Genomic DNA, 19040 nt, shown 5'->3' with positions numbered 1-19040 from the left:
CTGCCACTTGCTGAGGTGTTTTGAGGCAAGTTACTTTAGCTGTTCTTAATTCTCAGTTTCATAGGGCTATTGTAAAAAATAAATAAGATTTTGCAGCTGAAAACATTCAACCTGTATATCTGACACATAGTTAAGATGTTTAGTATTTTTTCAGAGTATACAAAACATTGTATTTTTTTTTTTTTAATCTAGGTGTTTTGGATGAAAAATCTCAAATTCAAGAACCATGTTGTTCGGACCTTTTCCTTTTCCCAGATGAGAGTGGAAATGTGTCCCACGAGCCTGGTCCCACTTATGCCTCATTCACTCACCACTTGATTAGCGATGCAATATCAGGTGTGCCCACTGAAAACGATGATTTTTGCATTCTTTTTGCACCAAAAGCAGCCATCCAGGTAATAAATTAACAGAATTATTGAGGTTTAAAATAATGTTAAAAGTTAAATTGACCAAAGTGTCCCTGAAGAAGATTGTTTAGATTTTGTTACTTCTTATGGTTCAGTTCAATTTAAATTCACTTTAATGGTGGTTGTACTTTATTATTTCTATGGCACATCTCAGACTCAGAGACTACTGCTCTATATTTTGCAAAGTTTCCTATATAGATTATTTAACTGCAAATATCATATAGTTAGATGACTCTTAAGGGCATTAATATTAAATGAAAGAAGTTGTGCTGCCTAGAGTGGTTGGTATAACTGGGAAAGACAAGACGTGTGTGAATGCTAATGGTTGATTGAGAGGAACACAAACACACAGAACTGCCCAGTAGTATCTTAGTAGGTGACTGAATTTGTTCACTAAGTTCTGAGAACCTTCTGGTTAAAATTTAAAAAATCAAAGCAGTCAAACTCAGGATAAACCAATGATTAGAAACATGATAATTTGCTCAGTATTTTGAAGTTGGTCAAGTTTTGGTTTGAAATGCAGTATTGACTTTAACTGAAGGAATAAAATACATACATGTACAAACCTATACATAAAATCTGTACTTTTATATTATGAAATAAGTTGTAAGAGTCAAATTGTAAACTAAAAAAAAATTTCATGGGTGATTTATAAAGAACAGAAATATAGTTCATTGTATGCTTAATGAAGCAGTCTCTCTTACGTAGTGGTTAATGTCAGAATTATAACCTTATTTTATATATCAAAATTAGGAAAAAGAATATAGACTCATGAAATTCCCTTGAGATATGCAGTATAACCAGTTATTTCTAATGAGGTGAGAGTCTGTGTTACTATTGATTTCAGGAGAAGGAAGAAGAGCCAGTCATAAAAATCATGGTTGATGATGCAATTGTGATAAGAGACAACTATTTTAGCCTACCTGTTAAGAAGACAGATACCAGCAAAGCCCCATTACACTTTCCCATTCCTGTAATTCGGTATGTTGTTAAGGAAGTTTCTCTTGTGTGGCATCTTTACGGAGGCAAAGATTTTGGGACAGTTCCTCCTACTTCTCCAGCTAAAAGTTACATGTAAGTTAATTTCTGTGCAAGTTCCAGTGTATTCTTTTCATATAAAAATATAGAATTTATCTTAAGAGTTAATAAACTAGTATTTAAGTGTCATTTCCCATTTGTGAACTTATTTGTATTTAATTAATGTTGACTTATATGAGTTTCACTCAGCAAGATTTTCAGGTATTTACTATATGCCCATTCTAAAAAAGGAGCAACACCCAGCTCTTTCTTCAGCTCCAAAGGAGGGGATAATCATGAACTGAAGGAGAACAGCGAAGTGAGTGTGTCAGGAGGCAGAAACTGTGCATTCCCTGAGCTCCCAGCATGCAGGAGAGTACTGAGCAGGGCACCAGTTCTTACCGAGCGCTTACTAACTAAACAAAGGCAATGTTCTGCAGCAGGAGAAGAGAACTAGGCAGAGGGTGCCCGGACAGTGGGGCAAAGAGTTTCCCAGGGTGGGAGGAACAGTGACATTTGGTACAATAGTTCGCCTTCTTGTACTTAAAAAGTTACTTTAAAACACTTCTGACTTGATTATAGTTCTTTTCTGTTTTCTGGCATTTTTAGGACTTGTTCTTAGACCAAAAAGTTTTCTAAGGTAATAAGAATGCTATAAAGAGGTCTCATTTCCAAATGAATCCTGTGATATGGAACCCAGCACCATAATTAGATTTTTCTAAGTTCTGACTATTTAGCAAGCAGATGACTACTCTGGTTTTGATTTATAATAATGTAATTTGTGACAACTTTCTGATAATTCTGTAATTTTATTTTTCTTTTCATCTTATTAATTTTTCTAATATTATTAATTAAATTTCTTTGATTATTTTTAAACACTATTTTCTTTTTCTTCATTTTTAGTAGTCCTCACAGTTCTCCTTCTCACACACCCACAAGACATGGACGGAATACAGTATGTGGAGGGAAAGGAAGAAACCCTGACTTTTTAATGGAAATACAGTTAAGCAAGGTAAGGAGGTATTTTGAAAGGAAAAGTCCACTTGAGATGGAAGGAGTATTAGTGGTGTTTCTTTGGTTTCCCTAGCCTCATTGGTCTTGAGCTTTAGGTCCTAGCTCTTTGGATTGAAAAAGTACAAGGATCTCCTATAAATTGCTTCCTTTTCTTTCTTTCTCAGGTGTTCTAAGAAGCCCATGGTGCTTTTTTTTTTTTTTTTTCTCTCTCATGCTATTCCAGAAGTTGGGTTCTCGGAGTTGAATGCCCTTAGAATCCCTTAGTGGGTTATTTAGGCCTGGATTTGTGGGCCCCACTCTAGCATTGCTGACTGAATGTGTCTGACAGACATGAATTTTTAGCGTGATTCTTTTTGTAGGCACATGATAAACTGCTGCCCCAGAGTACCTATCTGGGAAGGCCTGCATTTGGATAGTGCATATGGCAGGTGCTCTGTGAAGTTCTCAAGGCCATAGGTCCCACACCACTAATGACATTATATGCATTTAATTTAACTCTGTCAGTCTGTTCAGGATGCCCCAAGTGTCATATTTAGGATAGGTGGTGTACAGATATTGTAGTGATGGCAATTCTTTGCCCCTTTTTGGAACTGAACTTTCCTTCTATTGATTTGTTCATGCAGTTTCATAGGTATGCAAGATCTTAATTTTAGGTTTTCTAATTTTGCTTGAAAAAGGTAAAAGGGGGCGGGTGTGGTAGTACAGGCCTCTAAATCCCAGCAACTCCAGAGTCTGTGGCAGGAGGATCACAAGTTCAAAGTCACCTTCAGCAACTTAGCAAGGCCCTAAGCAATTACTAAGACCCTGTCTCAGATCCCTGGTACCAAAATAAATGAGTAAAAAATTAAAAGAGTAAGGGATTTTACTAAGATCATTTAAAAAATATTAACAAAGCTTATCTGTGTATTGTAGGGTACACATAGATCAATAAGTAAGTGAACAAATGAAACATTTAGTTCTTTGAAAGTGGAATTATAAGCTGAGATAGAATCCAAAGAAAATTATGAGTGATTGTCTGCATTTTAAAGAGAAAATCTAATTTAAATAAAAGTAAAGGTTACTCTGTGTTCCTTCTCCTTGTCTGTTAAGGTGAAATTTCAGCATGAAGTCTACCCCACATGCAAAGCAGAATGCGATTCTAGCCTCTTAGAACAGCCAGTCTCTCGGCAGGTGTTCATTGTTCAGGATCTTGAAATTCGGGATCGGCTGGCAACATCACAAATGAATAAATTTTTGTACTTGTATTGCAGCAAAGAAATGCCTCGCAAAGCTCATTCCAACATGGTAAGATTTAAAGCCTCACTTTTTGTTGTTGTATTCTCTTTTTAATATGAAAATCCCTTTTAAATATGTCACTTAAAGTTTTGTGTTCCAAAAATTATTTTGCATATTTTTGCTAGAGTCTATTAACTATAATTGGCCAATATATTTATATCTGAAGAAAACCAGAAATCCATAGCAGTCAGCACAAAATAATTAGGATTGTGAAAGTGTTCCAGAACATGGTTCTAAAAGCCTTATTTGAGTTATAAAATAAGTGGAAATATAGTGTGGTGGTGAAGAGCATGGGCTTAGAGTTGGACCTGGGTTCAGATCTCAGTTCTGTAACTTACTAAGTGATGGCTTTGCTTAAGTTGCTTAATTTTATCGAGGTGGAACTGATAGCTTAGGACCTTAGAGGTTCTTTACAGAAGTTGACTTTGGAAGATGGGCCTGTACATTGGCTTCTGGGCCTCAGCAGACTCCTTTGAGCCTGCAAGTACAGTATCACTCATTTGCAATTTTTCCTCTAAAGGCAGCCCAATTTCTGTCATTAGGTTCTTAAAAGGGATTGTGCTCCAAAAATTTTTGATTCAGACTTTTAAGGAAAAGAGGGTAGATAATTCATCACTTTTTGTACTCACATAGAATTCATGATTTTTCTTTATTAACATGAGAATAAGGTCATTTTATCTCACTGGGAAAAAAATGTTTTGTTTTTGTCTTATAGTTGACAATTAAAGCATTACATGTGCGCCCAGAGTCTGGCAGGTCACCACAGGAATGCTGCTTGAGGGTATCATTGATGCCACTTCGCCTCAATATTGACCAGGTTGGTAGCATGGGCATGATTCATGTGATTGTGGTTAGACTTATGCCCTCTCATCCAGAATAAAGGAACTGTAGTGTTTCTTACTTTTGAGCTTTTGTGGAATTATATAATTTAAGCAGACTTTTGATAAATAGTAGAGCAGATTCATTAAAGGTTTGGAATATGAATTACTGGTGGGTAGATGTTATTGATGTTATTTATTCCACTCTCCTATTCATTGAGGTGGGACAAAATACATGCTACTCACTCTCTCCAGTCCTTGTGGACTTACTTCTAGTTCAGATGTACACCATTTTCAGAGACTATTAAAGGACTTCCTAATGAGTTGAATGATAAATATAAAGGATTGTGTTGTAATAACATCGGGGAAGATAATTTTTCTACCCTGAGCAAAATGAAAATTAGCAAATTGTTACCTAAAGAGGTCATAAACAACAGGTTTATGGAAAGATGTAAATAAGGCAAACCACTTTCTCATATTCAAGTAAACCTCCCATCATATTTTTTCTGGGCTAACTTTGACCCTGAGAAGTGCTTAAAACGTGGTTGTAAAAGCCATATTTGAGATATAAAATAAGATGCTTAGTGGTAATATAGTGTGGTGGTGAAGAGTGTGGGTTTAGAATCGGACCTGGATTCAGATCTCTGTTCTGTAACTTACTAGTGTGTGGCTTTGGTTAAGTTGCTTAACTTCTCCAAGACTCACTTTCTTTATTGATAAAATGAGCGGGATTGTAATACATGCATTAGGATTTTTAAGAATGAGGTTTATAGACTGATGTAAGGAAACACTTATGCTAAGTGCTCGGCAGCCTATGTTAAGGGTCTTAATGTTAACTGAAACATATAACAACTGCAGAACACAAATGGAATTTTTAATCTGCTTTAAAATAATAAAACCCTCTTCATATCCTTTATATTGATTTGAGCTCAGGTTTGGAAGCAGAGTATTTATTTGTGAGGTGTCATTCATTTACTTAAATAATATTGATTGGATATTATTCATTAGTTACTTAAATAAAATGTGAATAATCAATTATAAGCAAGTAACAGGTATTTTAGGACTGAATTTAAATATTTATATTGCAAACAGAATGGCATTATCTCAGAGAACAATGTACTGTGAGGTACAGGAGTGGACCTTAGTTTCACATTAATGCGTATGACTTCTGAGTTGGGCCAGATTTAGGTTTTCTCATTATGAGAATAATATCTTTTGATATTCATATCCATATTTTAGTTTAGTTTATCTATATATTGGCCTAGTAGAAAGATTTATGGGAAAAGCACCAGTGTGAGCAAGACTGAGTGAAATTTGTCTTTATGTCATGACTTTATTAAATGTGGCAAGCCCAATTCCTTTAGTAGACTTTTTTCTTTAGTGTTGAGTATAATTTCTTTGTTATAACTATAAAACATTAAAACATCAAAATGAAATATTAATCCTAAAGAAAACAGGGAAATAAATGTCGTAACTGCATTGAGGAAAAATGGGAAATCAGTCCCTAAGACATAAAACCTAGGAAAATAAAACCATGCTACAATATACAAGCCTTACGTTTTTTACTGAATGAAAAAAAAAATCTTTTCTACATGGCATATTTTGAGATTGCAAACCGTTATGGAGTAGAAAACCTTGCATTCTATTCATTTTTTCTTATGAAAATAAATCAGTTGGTGAATGATATGCTTTGAGTACTATTTTTCTTAGCCAGCTTCTCCTGATCTTATTCATCTTAATTGAATTGTAGACATCAAGCTTCATTGCTGTTGGAATTAAGGGCATTTGCTTCCAAAGCCCAGCACAGGCAGTAAACAGTGCAGATGGATGAGTCCCATTGTGCAGGAGATAGGAGATCCAAAGTATGAAGGGCCAGATTCCCTGACTGTCCTAGTCTAGCATTTGTTTTAGCCTTGCACTGCCTGGGAATTGTGTAGGGGAGACTTGTTAATGAATTCAAAGCCATTTCCTGAATGCCTACCTTGTCCCAGGTTCTGAACTAGGATGCTGGGGATACAAAGATGAATAAGACATTCCTATCCTCAAAGATCTCTCTGTAGTGGGGAAGACTGACATAAAGCAGATGCTTTTAATATGCTGTGGTGAGTACAAGTGATAAAGAAGGCGTAGAATGACGTGCCTGGCCTGCAAAGGGAGTTTGGAGGGTGAGGGATGGTGAGGAAAGGCTTTCTGTAGGCGGGGATATGCAAACTAGGTCTTAGGGAGTGTCAGGGTGTTAGGCCAGTGAAGTTCTTCATGAAGGACATGAGGGGCTTAAGTCAGGCTGGGCTGGGAGGCCATTCTGGTGAGATAGGGAAGCACTGGGGCTGGGCAAGGGTACACACGTAGCAGCACCTTGGCATATTTGTGTACTTTGTCTTCATCACTTCCTTGTTTGAGTATGGCATTAAAAGTAATTCTTTAACAGTTTAAATCCTATTGCACTATTAATATCCTTTTTTGTTGTACCTTAAAGCTGGCATAAATATTTTGCTATGAAAGTTTTTTTAAGTTTTAAAAAAGTTATTGTATTGAGGTATAATTTATATAATAAAATGCATAGATTTTAACTTTACAGTGAAACTTTAACATTAGATTTGTGTACTTGCGTGACTACTAAACCAGTTGAAGTACATAACATTTCCCGTACCCCACACAATCCCTTTATGTCCCTTTGTAGTCAGTTTCACTATCCCAAAGCAACTACTTGTCTTTCAATTACCATAATTTGTTTTTTTTCCTATTGCATAGTTTTATGTACATAGAATTGTGTTTGGATTCTGCACTCAATATTTTGTCAGTTATTCACCTGTATTGTAGCATGTCAAGAATCTGCTCATTGTTTTTACGGTGCTGGGGTTGGAACCTAGGGCCTCATGCATACTAGGCAAGTGCTATACCCCTGAGCTACACTTCCAGCCCAGTCCATTTTTTTTTTTTTTTATTGCCATGTGGTGTTTCACTGTGTGGATATTCCACAATTTATTGATCCGTTTACCTGCTGATTTATATTTGGGTTATTATATGTATAAGATAAAAGCAGGATTTCTGGGTGTTCAGGGGATATATGTTTAACTAGCATAAGCAGCTTCCAGACAGTGTCCTACTGTCCTATTTGGCTGTACCAAATCTACATTCCCACGCATTACCAGTGAGCACTCTAATTGCTTCACATCTTTGTCAAACTTGCGAGTATCCGCTTTCTAATTTAGTTGTTTACTTCGTGTTCATGGTGGTTTCATTTTGGATTTTTCTGAAGACTAGTGATGTTATGCGCCTTTTCACATGTTTGTTAGCCATTTGTATATATTTTGTTATGCCTCTGTATTTTATGCCTGTTAGTATTACTGAGTTGTATAGAGTTTAGCATAAATACAAAATAAAAATTGAGAACATTTTAAAAAGCTGGGAGTAGTATCCCTTTGTCATGTTGTGTATTGTGTCTAATTTTTCTTTTTTTTTTAATAATTTTTAGTTGTAGGTGGACACAATACCTTTATTTATTTATTTTTTGTTTATTTTTAAGTGATACTGAGGATTGAACCCAATGCCTCACACATGCTAGGTGAGTGCTCTACCACTGAGCCACAACCTCAGCCCTTTTCTTTTTAAAATTTGTTTTAGTTGTTGGTAAACCTTTATTTATTTTACGTGGGTGCTGGGAATCAAATCCAGTGCCTCACACATGCCAGGCAAGTGCGCTACCGCTGATCCCCAGCCCCAGCCCAGCCCAGCCCCCCTTGCTTTTTCTTAAAAAGCACATTGATATCTGAAATTTTCTGTTTTTATGAAGGCAATCTTGGACTTAAAACCTTGATTGTATTAAAATATTACCATCTAGTGGCCAAGGAAAGCATTTTATATACGGTTAGATTTGTTAATGGGTAATACTTGATATAAATAACATATATTATTTGATAAATGTGTAATGTAAATAATGTACAAACTATGTACAGGAATATACGTGTGTAAAGCATTACAGAGTATTGAACAGCCCATGAACGTGCTACCTGCTTCTAGTAGTGTTAGAGCTGCCTCATTCCCCTGTGCTCCATGGTACCTAGAATATTCTTCTAACTTGATCATTTATACTTGAGATAAATGGGATCCTAAGTAGTCGAATCCTTGGAAATTGTCAGACTTTCTTGGTAACCCTATAATTAACTATATTGTGACCCTATAATTGAACTTTGCCTTGTATTTTGGTATAGTATTAATGTTTTATATTAATTTAGGATTTTTTAAAGTGGAAGGGAAGAATAAGAAAGAATAGGCTCAGGCATTTGATTTTTATATGTCCCAGGATGTAATTGTCACTTTGAGAAAAGCAGAATGAAGCTGCCAAAAATGGGCCAGATGTGAATGGATTATCAGGACAGAGCCAAACATTTTTGTTTGAAACTCTATAGTACCAGAATGGACTACTCTGAATGATTGATTTTATTTTTCATTCTTATTTTGAATGTCATTGTCCACTGGAGAAAATGTATTAAGGTTACACAGTGGTAAAAGCAGAGATGAGACATTAAGAACTCTCATGGCAAATGAGTATCCAGGACAAACTAGTTGCCATTATTATTGTTAGTAGTGTTACCACTACAATTTAGAATGAAGAGTAATGCCAAACAAGAATGAGAATGCTCTGTTTCTAAGAAAACTAAAAAGTACTTTGAGAATCATTCCTAGCTTTGTAATTTTTAAATTCTCTAAGTTAATTTTCTCGGAGTTGTGAGAATTGATGGGAAAGGTGTGTGGTGGGGGAGGGACAGACAGACACACACGCACAGAATAGGAATAAGACCTGAGACATGGTAGGGTTACAATAAATTATAGCTATATTTGAATAATGAGTAAAATGTGAGACTTTAAAATTATTTTGTTTCATAGTTTTAGAAATAGATGTCCTTTTCCTCTTTTCAGTTGTAATGACTTCTCTTAATTCTAGGATGCCTTGTTCTTCCTGAAGGATTTCTTCACAAGTCTTTCTGCAGAAGTGGAGCTTCTACTGACTCCAGATCCAGAAGGTATTTAACATAGTTTGAAAAATCTATAGTAAGTACAGATGCCCTTAACTTAGGATGGGGTTATATCCTGAGAAATACATTGTAAGTTGAAAACACTTTTGAGTTGAAGATGCATTTAGTTATCTAACCTACTGAACATCAGAGCAACATAACACTGTAGGGTGTTTTTTGTTTCCCCTTGTGACTGAGGGGTTGGTGGAACTGTGGCTACCTGCAGATAGATACCTGCCATTACAGACAGAATCTGACCACAATTATTAGCCTGTGAAAAGATAAAAATTCAAGGTACAATTTCTACTGAATGTACATATTTTTTTCATACCATTGTGAGGTTGAAAAATTTTAAGTCAAAACTGTCATTAAATTAAATTGGGACTGTTTGTACTTGGATTGATATGAGGTATTTTTGAGAATGTGCTTATTTTTATTAGTGCATTATAGTTAGTAGTGGGGTTCACTTTGACTTATTCATATTTATAATCTTTATTCCCATGTATATGCATGTGTGTTGTTTTTAATTAATGCAAATATAGTTTATATAAAAGTAATAATTACTGAGAAGCAAATTTGCTCTGTAATAGGGTTTGTATTTATTAAATGAAAGGTAACAAGATTGATTTAAACAGTTGCTCTATAGAGACATACCTAATACTTCAAATGTGCACATTACATTTTCAGTCAAAAAGTCTCCTGGAGCTGATGTCACCTGCAGTTTGCCAAGGCATTTGAGCATTTCAAAGGAGCCAAATCTAGTTCTTTCTTTCCCTGGGCCAAAACTTTCCCAAAACGAGAGTGCCAGTGCAGCGGAGGCAGTTAATGGAGCAGAGGAAAAGGACTTCTCAGCCGAAGAAGCGTCATTTAGTGATCAGCCTGTGTTTTTTAGGTAAATAATTTTGATAACAAGTTACCTTGAAGTTCTGAGGGTAGTTCTGTAATGTGTCAGTATACTGGTAATTGTGAGGTTACATCAGCTTTTCTTTGCCTTGCCACATAATTAACTAGTGTGTTTATTCGCATGTGGTGCCCATCTAACTTACATGCTCATTTATATGTAGGAACCCTGGTTCAGGATCTATCTCTTTTGAATCTGTTGTACAAGTTCCCTTTTCCTCCTAACTTCTTCCTTTCCCTCCACCACCCCCCCCCAGTCTCCTTCTTCCTAGTCACTGTTAACAGTGTCTTGTCCCTCCCCAAACAGGAGGTTTTCCTTTTGCCTCTTTTCACACCTTGGCTTTGGCATTCCTGCCTTTTCTCCTGTGGAATTTTCTACCTGATGTTCCCTACCACGGTTGTCTTTCCTGACCCTTCCTCCTTGGCTGAACCATCACTCCCTGATGCCCAGGTCTCCTGCACTGATGCTGCCTGCTCTGATGCTGTCTAGCTGCCTGGCCAGCTGGCCACACACTGGAGTTCTCTCACCTCTCCAGACTTTCATCTTCTTGTCCTCTTCTTTCCTAACCCTTGATGGAAGGGATGGAGCCTTGGCATTAACAAGGGAGAAAGAGCAAAACCCCTTGTTGAGAGGGACAGTTAGCTACTTTCTCTGGTTCCCTGAATCCCTCCCCTGTTGGCATCTTGGCCCCCTTTTCTCTGTCTTCTCCACTAGATTCTGACGTTAGACCTTAGATCTGGCCCAAAGTGGCAGTAGATGTGTTTGAAAGTGTGTTATGTTTTGAACATCTTGAGCACTTACTGTGTGTACACCAGGTTTTGGTCTACACACAATGAAAAATCAGTGAGCTTATAAATAATTAAAATAACATTTGTTCTGAGTAAAAGGAGTGGGGAAGGAGAGAGTACCAAGTGTATTGCCCAGACAACCAGGGTGGAGATGAGCATTCAAGAAATGAGGAGCCAAGTCCTGTGGCGTATGCCTGTTATCCCAGTGACTCAGGAGGCTGAGGCAGGAGGATTGCAAGTTCAAAGCCAACCTCAGCACCTTAGGGAGGCACTTAGTAACTCAGTGAGACCCTGCCTCTAAATAAAATACAAAAAGGGCTGGGGATGTGGCTCAATGATTAAGTGTTTCTGGGTTGGATCCCCAGTTAGCCCCCCCCGCCTCCAGAAGGAACAACCTGTGATCCCAGGCTGAAAGAGATTGCTGTAAATACACTATTTCTTTTCACTGAAGATTAAGTGGACTTTTGTGAGGTGGCTTAGGTTGTAACCACCAATATTAATTTTATGGGGAAAAAAGTTCCATGTATCCAGTTTACATTTAGCTTTTGGAAGCCAGATGAGTTTGTTTGCTACATGCCATCAATGTACATTATTTTATTCTCCCAGGATTCTCAATATTAGTATGTTGATAACCCACTTACAAGCATAAATTTTAAGGATTCTCACCAAAATTTACCAATGTAGGTGGCATTTAAAACATTTGCTGGTAAAGACAGGCTCAAAGTGTTTTAAGTCACTTGCCCACGATAGCATCTCCTGACTGCTTCACACCAGCCAGAAGAATCATCTAACCTCTTCTCTTTTTTACTTCTTGGTAATGATTGACTTAATGATTACTCTTAAAGGTCACTTTTATTGTTTTTATTAATTTGTATGAATGGAGAATATCTACCAAAATAAATTTTTATAAGAATGAACATTATTTAATAAATTAGAAAAAGTTTTTGTGAGAAAAATTAAAATATACTAAATACAAAGTTATCAAATGACTAATATCTGATTAGTTGTTACCTACGAAATGATAGAACTAAAAGACATTTTTTATTTAGGCCATAAGATATTTACAGACTTATTTTGTGGTTTTATTTTTAATTCTCTAGTTCAACAAATTAATTTATATGTAATTTAAACAATTAGTAATGTTGAATATAAATAACTCCCTCCATTGTTTATCTCTAGAGAATTCAGATTCACATCAGAAGTTCCTATTCGACTTGATTATCATGGCAAACATGTATCAATGGATCAGGTTTGGAAATTTTGCATAAATATGTTCTATAAAATTATCTCTTTTTTTTTCCTAATGGGCTCAATTTTTTTAAACTTTGCACTATCATAGTGTATAGGTATATAAAATTTTAACATATATAGAATTGAAATGAAGCATAGGGTTTTAAATTTTAATTTTTTAAAGTAAATAATTTAAATATTGTTTCCTTCAGTGCCATAAGTATATTTTGGGATCTAGTGGGTAGTACATATTATGAATTATATATTCTGTAAATATTTCAAGATTTTTTAGCTTTGTTAATGAATATCATGTTGATTTTCCCAAAATAACAATATTAAATGTTGAGTCTGTCTTTATTTACGAATTAATCCAAATGTTTTTAACTTTAAAGGGTACGTTAGCTGGGATTCTAATTGGTTTGGCCCAGTTAAACTGCTCAGAGCTAAAGCTGAAGAGGCTTTTCTATCGGCATGGGTAAGTTGATTTATCCTGGGAGGCTTTAAGGGGAGGCTACTAAGGCCAGTTGACAACAAATTAGAAATGGAGCCCTCATAGCAAGCATGCATATGTTAGTTGTTTTAAAATACAGTGTTTTCTGTAGAGAGCTCATTTTTAGAGTACTCTGATTGGTTAGAGGCTAATTTTTATTCTGAAAGAGACAGAGTCAGTTGAGTAGAGTACTAGTATTTAAAAATAGCTGTTTGGGACATTTCTAATGATTTCCTAAAGTTATAAATTAGCTTATTCTTTGAAAAAAATTAATGGCAATTTATAGACTTTGGGTTAATTCTATGCTAGAGCTTTAGATAGTCAAGAAATAAGGATAGTGGAACAACACACACATGTACTTAAGTCTTGTGGAAATTAGAAACATTACAACATTAGAAACATTCTATATCTGTTTATGTCTATATTTATCTGTCATCTAATATAAATATGTAGAAAGAGAGTGATTCAGATTGCGAGTTAAGTGGCTGATATATGTTAATTTTTTATTTAAAATTTGTTTTAAATTTTAAAAAAGTATAAAAATTTTGCTCACATAATTCATAAATTTAAGTTAAAAAACTTATCTAAATGTACAAAATTTATTTTTCCTTTCTATATACTAATAGTCATTTACTCTAGTTTGCTAGGTGTTGATAAGTTATTTTCATATGCAATCACTGAATGGCTCAATGACATTAAGAAGAACCAGCTACCAGGAATCCTGGGAGGCGTTGGACCTATGCATTCACTGGTCCAGTTAGGTGAGTTTTCTCTTTTAACCCTTTTGGGGTTATGAATGAGAGTCTACATGAAGATCATTTTTCTAAAAACCCACATGTGTACTGTCAGACAAAAAACTTTGCCTCCAGTTTTGGGGTTAAAAACTCCAGGATTAGAATGTTAATGGAGTTTTGAACCCCAGAACTCATGTTGATTTTTGTGCTGTTTCAGTGCAAGGCCTCAAGGACTTAGTGTGGCTACCCATAGAGCAGTACCGGAAGGATGGCCGCATTGTCCGAGGGTTCCAGAGAGGCGCCGCTTCCTTTGGCACTTCAACAGCAATGGCAGCTCTGGAGCTCACAAACAGAATGGTCCAAACCATACAGGTATCTTTCCCAGCCTGTCTTAATCCACAAGGAAGAGCTACTGTAAAGTGGGCTGTTTTGTTTTTAAACATACTGTGAAAATATAAATACACTAAGTGTTGAGCATAGATGTTTTATTTGTAATTATTTAATATTTTATCACTTAGATGTCCAACATTAAAATATTCAGTAGAATGGAACAGTGGAATGCAGTGTTAAATTTGTTTGCCTATTTCAGGTAAATAACAACCATTAAATTAGGGGATTTGTTTTATCAGTCTGTATAAAAATATCATAGCTAAATTCAAGAAAGCTTAATTGATTAAACAGTAGAGGTATTAAGGTTTGTTTCCATTCAGTATTAAATTGTATAACATAGAAATATTGAGTATTCTCTATGGAGAGTGAAAGGAACTGAATAAGTGAGCTCAATCCAGATATGAGTTTTTAGTTATCTTTCATATTCTTATTGTAGAAGTCATAACTCTTGTATAGAATTCAGACCCTGGGAGCTCCGCACACTCCCCATAGAGTTCTCTGTTGTTACAGAGCTCTCCCGACTGCTTTCTAATTCATTTCTTATTCTGACAAAATATCCAGGCAGCAGCAGAGACTGCTTATGACATGGTGTCTCCCGGTACTCTTTCTATTGAGCCCAAGAAGGTCAGAAGGTTTCCTCATCACCGATTAGCTCACCAGCCAGTAGACCTGAGGGAAGGTGTGGCCAAGGCCTACAGTGTCGTCAAAGAGGTACGTAAGTGCTTGAGTGGATAAGTCACTAGTTTGCCTGTTTTCCTGGCTGTCACCCAAAGAGCATTCAGTAGTGTTAATGTGTTTCAGAGAAACCCCTGAGAATGGAATGGGAGCAGCCACCAGTAGCATGTGACATATCTTCCTGAAGTGAGACAGGAGGGCTAGGTTGTGACTGACAGCCTTCCACCAAGAGAAGAGAGCGAGGGGCAGATTCTCACTACCACAGAAGTATGTGGGGAACGGCAGAAATATATGCCCATGTGTGCACCATCTGCAGTTTTTTCTTTTTTCTTTTTGGTTCTGGGGATTGATCCCAGGGGTGCTTTGCCATTAAGCTACACCCCCAGCCTTTTAAATTTTTTTTTTAATTTTGAGACAGGTTCATACTAAGTTGCTGAGGGTCTTCCTAAAGTTGCCCAGGATGCCTTGAAATTGTGATCCTCCCAGCTCAGACTCCCTAAATTGCTTGGATTACAGGAGTGCACCACTGTACCCAGCTCACTATCTGCATTAAAGCAAAGTTATACTTTGCTTTGTTAGTGTTAGATTTTTTTAAGAAATGCAGCTTTTCAGTGAACCACCCACCTTCATCCTAACCTGAAGTTGATGCATATTTTTGTTTTATGTGTTTATGTGTCCATGTTAGTACTCATAATCGGATTTAAATGACTTTATAGTATCATGATGTAAATATACCATAGTTTATTATTTTCCTATTGGTGGCTATTTAGTTTCTATTTTTCCCCCTGAAGCACTGCTAAGGGGAATCTTCACCTAAATGTGTGTGTTTACATGTGCAGAAAGTTTTCTAGGGTGGAGTGGGTGGGTTGCAGCCGAATCTTGCCCTGTAGTAGGCATGCTACGTGGCTCATGTAATGAATGCTGATTCTTTCTGTTGCCTGGAGTATTCTCTGGCTTCATCATTTTTGACATTCTTTTTAACATGACATGAAGAAGTTTGTGGTCACCCTACTTTATGGTTCATGTTTTAGAATTTCATAAAAGACATTTCACCAGTCATGTTCTGATGATAAAAGGACCTAGGCCAGTCCTTCTTCTACTGAAGTAGACTCTGTGGTTCCCAAGTCTGTGGGAAGGCCATTGGGATAGGGCCCAAGAATTATATCAGGGCATAAAAGAAGGGAAGACCAAAGTTCAACTTCTGAAAAGACATATAGCGCAGAGAATAAAGAGAGAATTACCAGTATTGGTCCAGTTACCAACAGATTTTTAAGACTTATTACTGAGGTTCAAGGTAGGGCAAAGGCAGTGGCAGCAGGGAAGAGCAGCACTTTGATATGGAGCACTTGGGAAGCACTTGCCTGACAATGTATGTTTATACAACACGTGCATTGATGTGGTCCTTTGTGCCAAGGGTATAAGTGGTTCTTAAGATAGGTGCCAATGCTGACTTAGAGATGAGGAAACCGGCTTAGCACGAAGAAGGAGCTCCCAGCAAACCACAGCAAGCAGATGGTGGGCCAGGACTGAGGCCCGGGGAACTGCAGCTGAAGTTCAGTTCTTTTCTCAAAAACCGTCTGTAGGAAGAATGAAGGAAGAAAGGATGGGGACAGTGCTTGAGCTGAGTTGTGAGGGCATGCTGGGTTAGACTGAAACTGAATTCTGAACTAATGGTGTTTTTTTTTTTTTTTTAAATAGAGGTTCCAAAATGCTGAGAAATATTTTTTTTTTGGTTTAGATGTTAATAAATCAAAGAAAGAGAGAACGTCTCAGGTGTTACATAAATAACTCGTCTGTGAGATGGAGGTTTGCAGACTAGCCTGCAGGTCACATCTACCCAGGCCTGTTTTTGGAGGGACCTTCAAGCTAATAATGGTTTTCACAATTTTAAATGACTCTAAAAGGGAAATCCAGAAAGAAGTGTGAATAGACTGTGTGGCCCACGAATCTCTACCATCTGGTCCTTCTCAGAAGATATTTGTTGACCCCTGTGCTCTGTGATTCTTTAGTGGTAGTCAGATCTTTGGGATGTGGTCATGGTAGTCTTCCAAGCAGCGTCAGGCTCTTTAATTCCAACAAACACCGTAAGAGGCAGCCAGTGTTTTAATTCCCCATTTAAAAGACTAGCTTGAGGTCACACAGCTAAGTGATGGGGTTTGAATTTTCTTCTGTGTCTCCAAACTCGGTGGAGTTGGTCACTCACTCAGCGTCCTGACCTGTATTGTGGGCAGGAGGGGGGGACTAACTGCAGGGAAGGTGATGCGGGCAGGTGGATGATTCGTACTCATGGTTCCTCACTGGCTGTTGTCTTCTAGATGGTTCTAAAGGGAGCACTCCTATTTCTTTTAGTTTTCTGAACTTTGTGCTGTGTGTATGTGTAGAACTCATGGTATTACATGTTTTTGTTTGCTGCGCTGGGTAAAAACCTTATGTTATTAGCTTGTTAAACTGGTGACTGGATTCTGAGTTAAGACCTTTGATTTCCCAGGAGAACCGAAAGTTCCTTTATATTGGACCTAGCACGAGGGAACCAGTGGCCTGGTCTCTCTGGGGGATTTCTGAGTCAGATGAATAGCAGAGGTTCAAAAGGCACATGAGGTCTTACTCCTAATGGCGCACAGCACATTTATACATTATCCCCGGAGCTGGGCGGCCATGATTGCTTTAACACTGTAGACCAGGGAGATTGAGATGCTGCAGAAGCTTTGTCTCTAGTCCTTGGATGACAGTTTTCTGCTGTATGTTCTCAGAATTTTCTCTTCAACTCAACAGAATGGGTCTATTTAGCTTTTTTATTGTAATTGAATGTTCCTCAGTTATCTTTTCTAATACATAGCCAGTAATTTAAGACAAATAATTTTCTACAGCTTAGGGGAATTAAGTTTTCTTTGTGTTGCATCAAAGGAGCTATCACTGTGGTCCTTTAAGTGAGTGTTTATTTGAGCTTTGTTTCCTAAGTTGGGTTTAACTGGAGTGATTAATCAAGCTAGAAAAGCTGCTCTTGGATCATTAAGTATTTCTGTAAGCTTCCCTGTGTGAAAAGTAGTTTAGCTACATTTTGTATGCATTGGTGTCACAACAAAATACTAATACTTGCCTCTTTTCCTTATTATTAGAATTTGTCATAAAAATAATTATCCTGGGTAATCTCAAAAAAGCAATTATTTGTCTACTTATAAATATAATGTTATTATACTGAAAGTGTATAATATAGGATGATTCAGATTTCTGACCAGTAATTTATTCCCCTTCTCCACCCCCCCCCCCCCCCAGGGAATCACAGACACAGCTCAGACCATTTATGAAACAGCAGCTCGAGAACATGAGAGCAGAGGGGTTACCGGTGCCGTGGGTGAAGTCCTGCGCCAGATTCCCCCAGCAGTGGTGAAACCTCTGATTGTTGCCACTGAAGCGACATCAAACGTGTTGGGTGGCATGAGAAACCAAATTAGACCAGATGTTCGGCAAGACGAATCACAGAAATGGCGCCACGGGGAGGACTGGCATTTCCAACGGGACTCCTTGTGAGGAGAGTAAGGGTGGAATAAGGAGCATAGAGCCCCAGTGGCAGCTTCAGAGGGAACTCATTTATTTTATCATGCTCATCTCAGGAACAAAAGCATTTTTTTTTTTTAGTTAAATAATTTAATGTCAAAACAACATGCAACCAAAAATTCTGATATTTAGGACTAGTTTGGTATTTGCCTATAGAAGTGTTTGGTGGCTGGTGTCAAAGATTGTTAAAGCATTTGCTGCCAAGTTAGTGTATTGCTTACTTTTATTAAAATGACTATAATTCTCCTTGTTGTAGACAGGATTTCATTGGAAACCTTCTTTTACAGCATAGAGTGCTCAAAAAGCATTGGAGCATTCTAAAGCACTATTTATGTAGCTCTGGTGAGTTGCTTTTTCTCAAGGTTTAGAAAGAAACACAGCTTCACAACTTTGGTTGAGAATGAGAGAAGCCCCAGGGGACACAAAGCAAATAGGGCTTTTAATATGATACCAGTGTGAAAACACAAGTCACCCTGCTGGGTTAGGTGTTCCCCACACTTGAGGTGTCAAGAGCAGCATTCGTCCCATTTACTCGGAAGAGCCTTCTGGAGCTTGGAAAAAGTGAAGTCACAAACATATTCTATCCTGTTGCACTTTATCCTGTGTGTGTGTGTTTGTGTAGATTAATACAAGTCATGTTCTTTATTCCTTATTCTTTGTCATTTACAAAGTTACACAAAACAGGAAGAGGAGTAAACATGCCTGAGAGCTTCTGGCAGACGGAAATACCC

At 37.2% G+C, this 19040-nt stretch overlaps 1 protein-coding gene across 3 annotated transcripts in view; it reads left to right on the top strand.

Moving 5' to 3' along the window:
- The window catches only part of ATG2B (autophagy related 2B), a 66428-nt gene extending 47873 nt beyond the window's left edge, over positions 1-18555 (top strand). For 2 of the 3 annotated variants that reach the window (XM_081293467.1, XM_081293466.1), the window contains exons 30-42: positions 193-395; positions 1255-1481; positions 2328-2436; positions 3528-3722; positions 4429-4530; positions 9477-9555; positions 10234-10438; positions 12415-12484; positions 12858-12940; positions 13595-13716; positions 13907-14061; positions 14641-14790; positions 18028-18555. In XM_081293467.1, coding sequence (XP_081149593.1) covers positions 193-395; positions 1255-1481; positions 2328-2436; positions 3528-3722; positions 4429-4530; positions 9477-9555; positions 10234-10438; positions 12415-12484; positions 12858-12940; positions 13595-13716; positions 13907-14061; positions 14641-14790; positions 18028-18282 — 1955 coding nt within the window. In that variant the 3' untranslated portion in view covers positions 18283-18555. Of the gene's footprint in view, positions 1-192; positions 396-1254; positions 1482-2327; positions 2437-3527; positions 3723-4428; positions 4531-6522; positions 6634-9476; positions 9556-10233; positions 10439-12414; positions 12485-12857; positions 12941-13594; positions 13717-13906; positions 14062-14640; positions 14791-18027 lie in introns of those variants that run through there. The other variant, XR_014021886.1, reaches the window with a different exon arrangement.
- Positions 18556-19040: the final 485 nt, after the last annotated feature.

Source organism: Spermophilus citellus (assembly GCF_964194105.1).
Source record: "Spermophilus citellus genome assembly, chromosome: 4".
NCBI classification, from domain to species: Eukaryota; Metazoa; Chordata; class Mammalia; order Rodentia; family Sciuridae; genus Spermophilus; species Spermophilus citellus.
The sequence above is the reverse complement of the archived record's forward strand: the minus strand, read 5'-3'. Positions and strand labels throughout refer to the sequence as shown.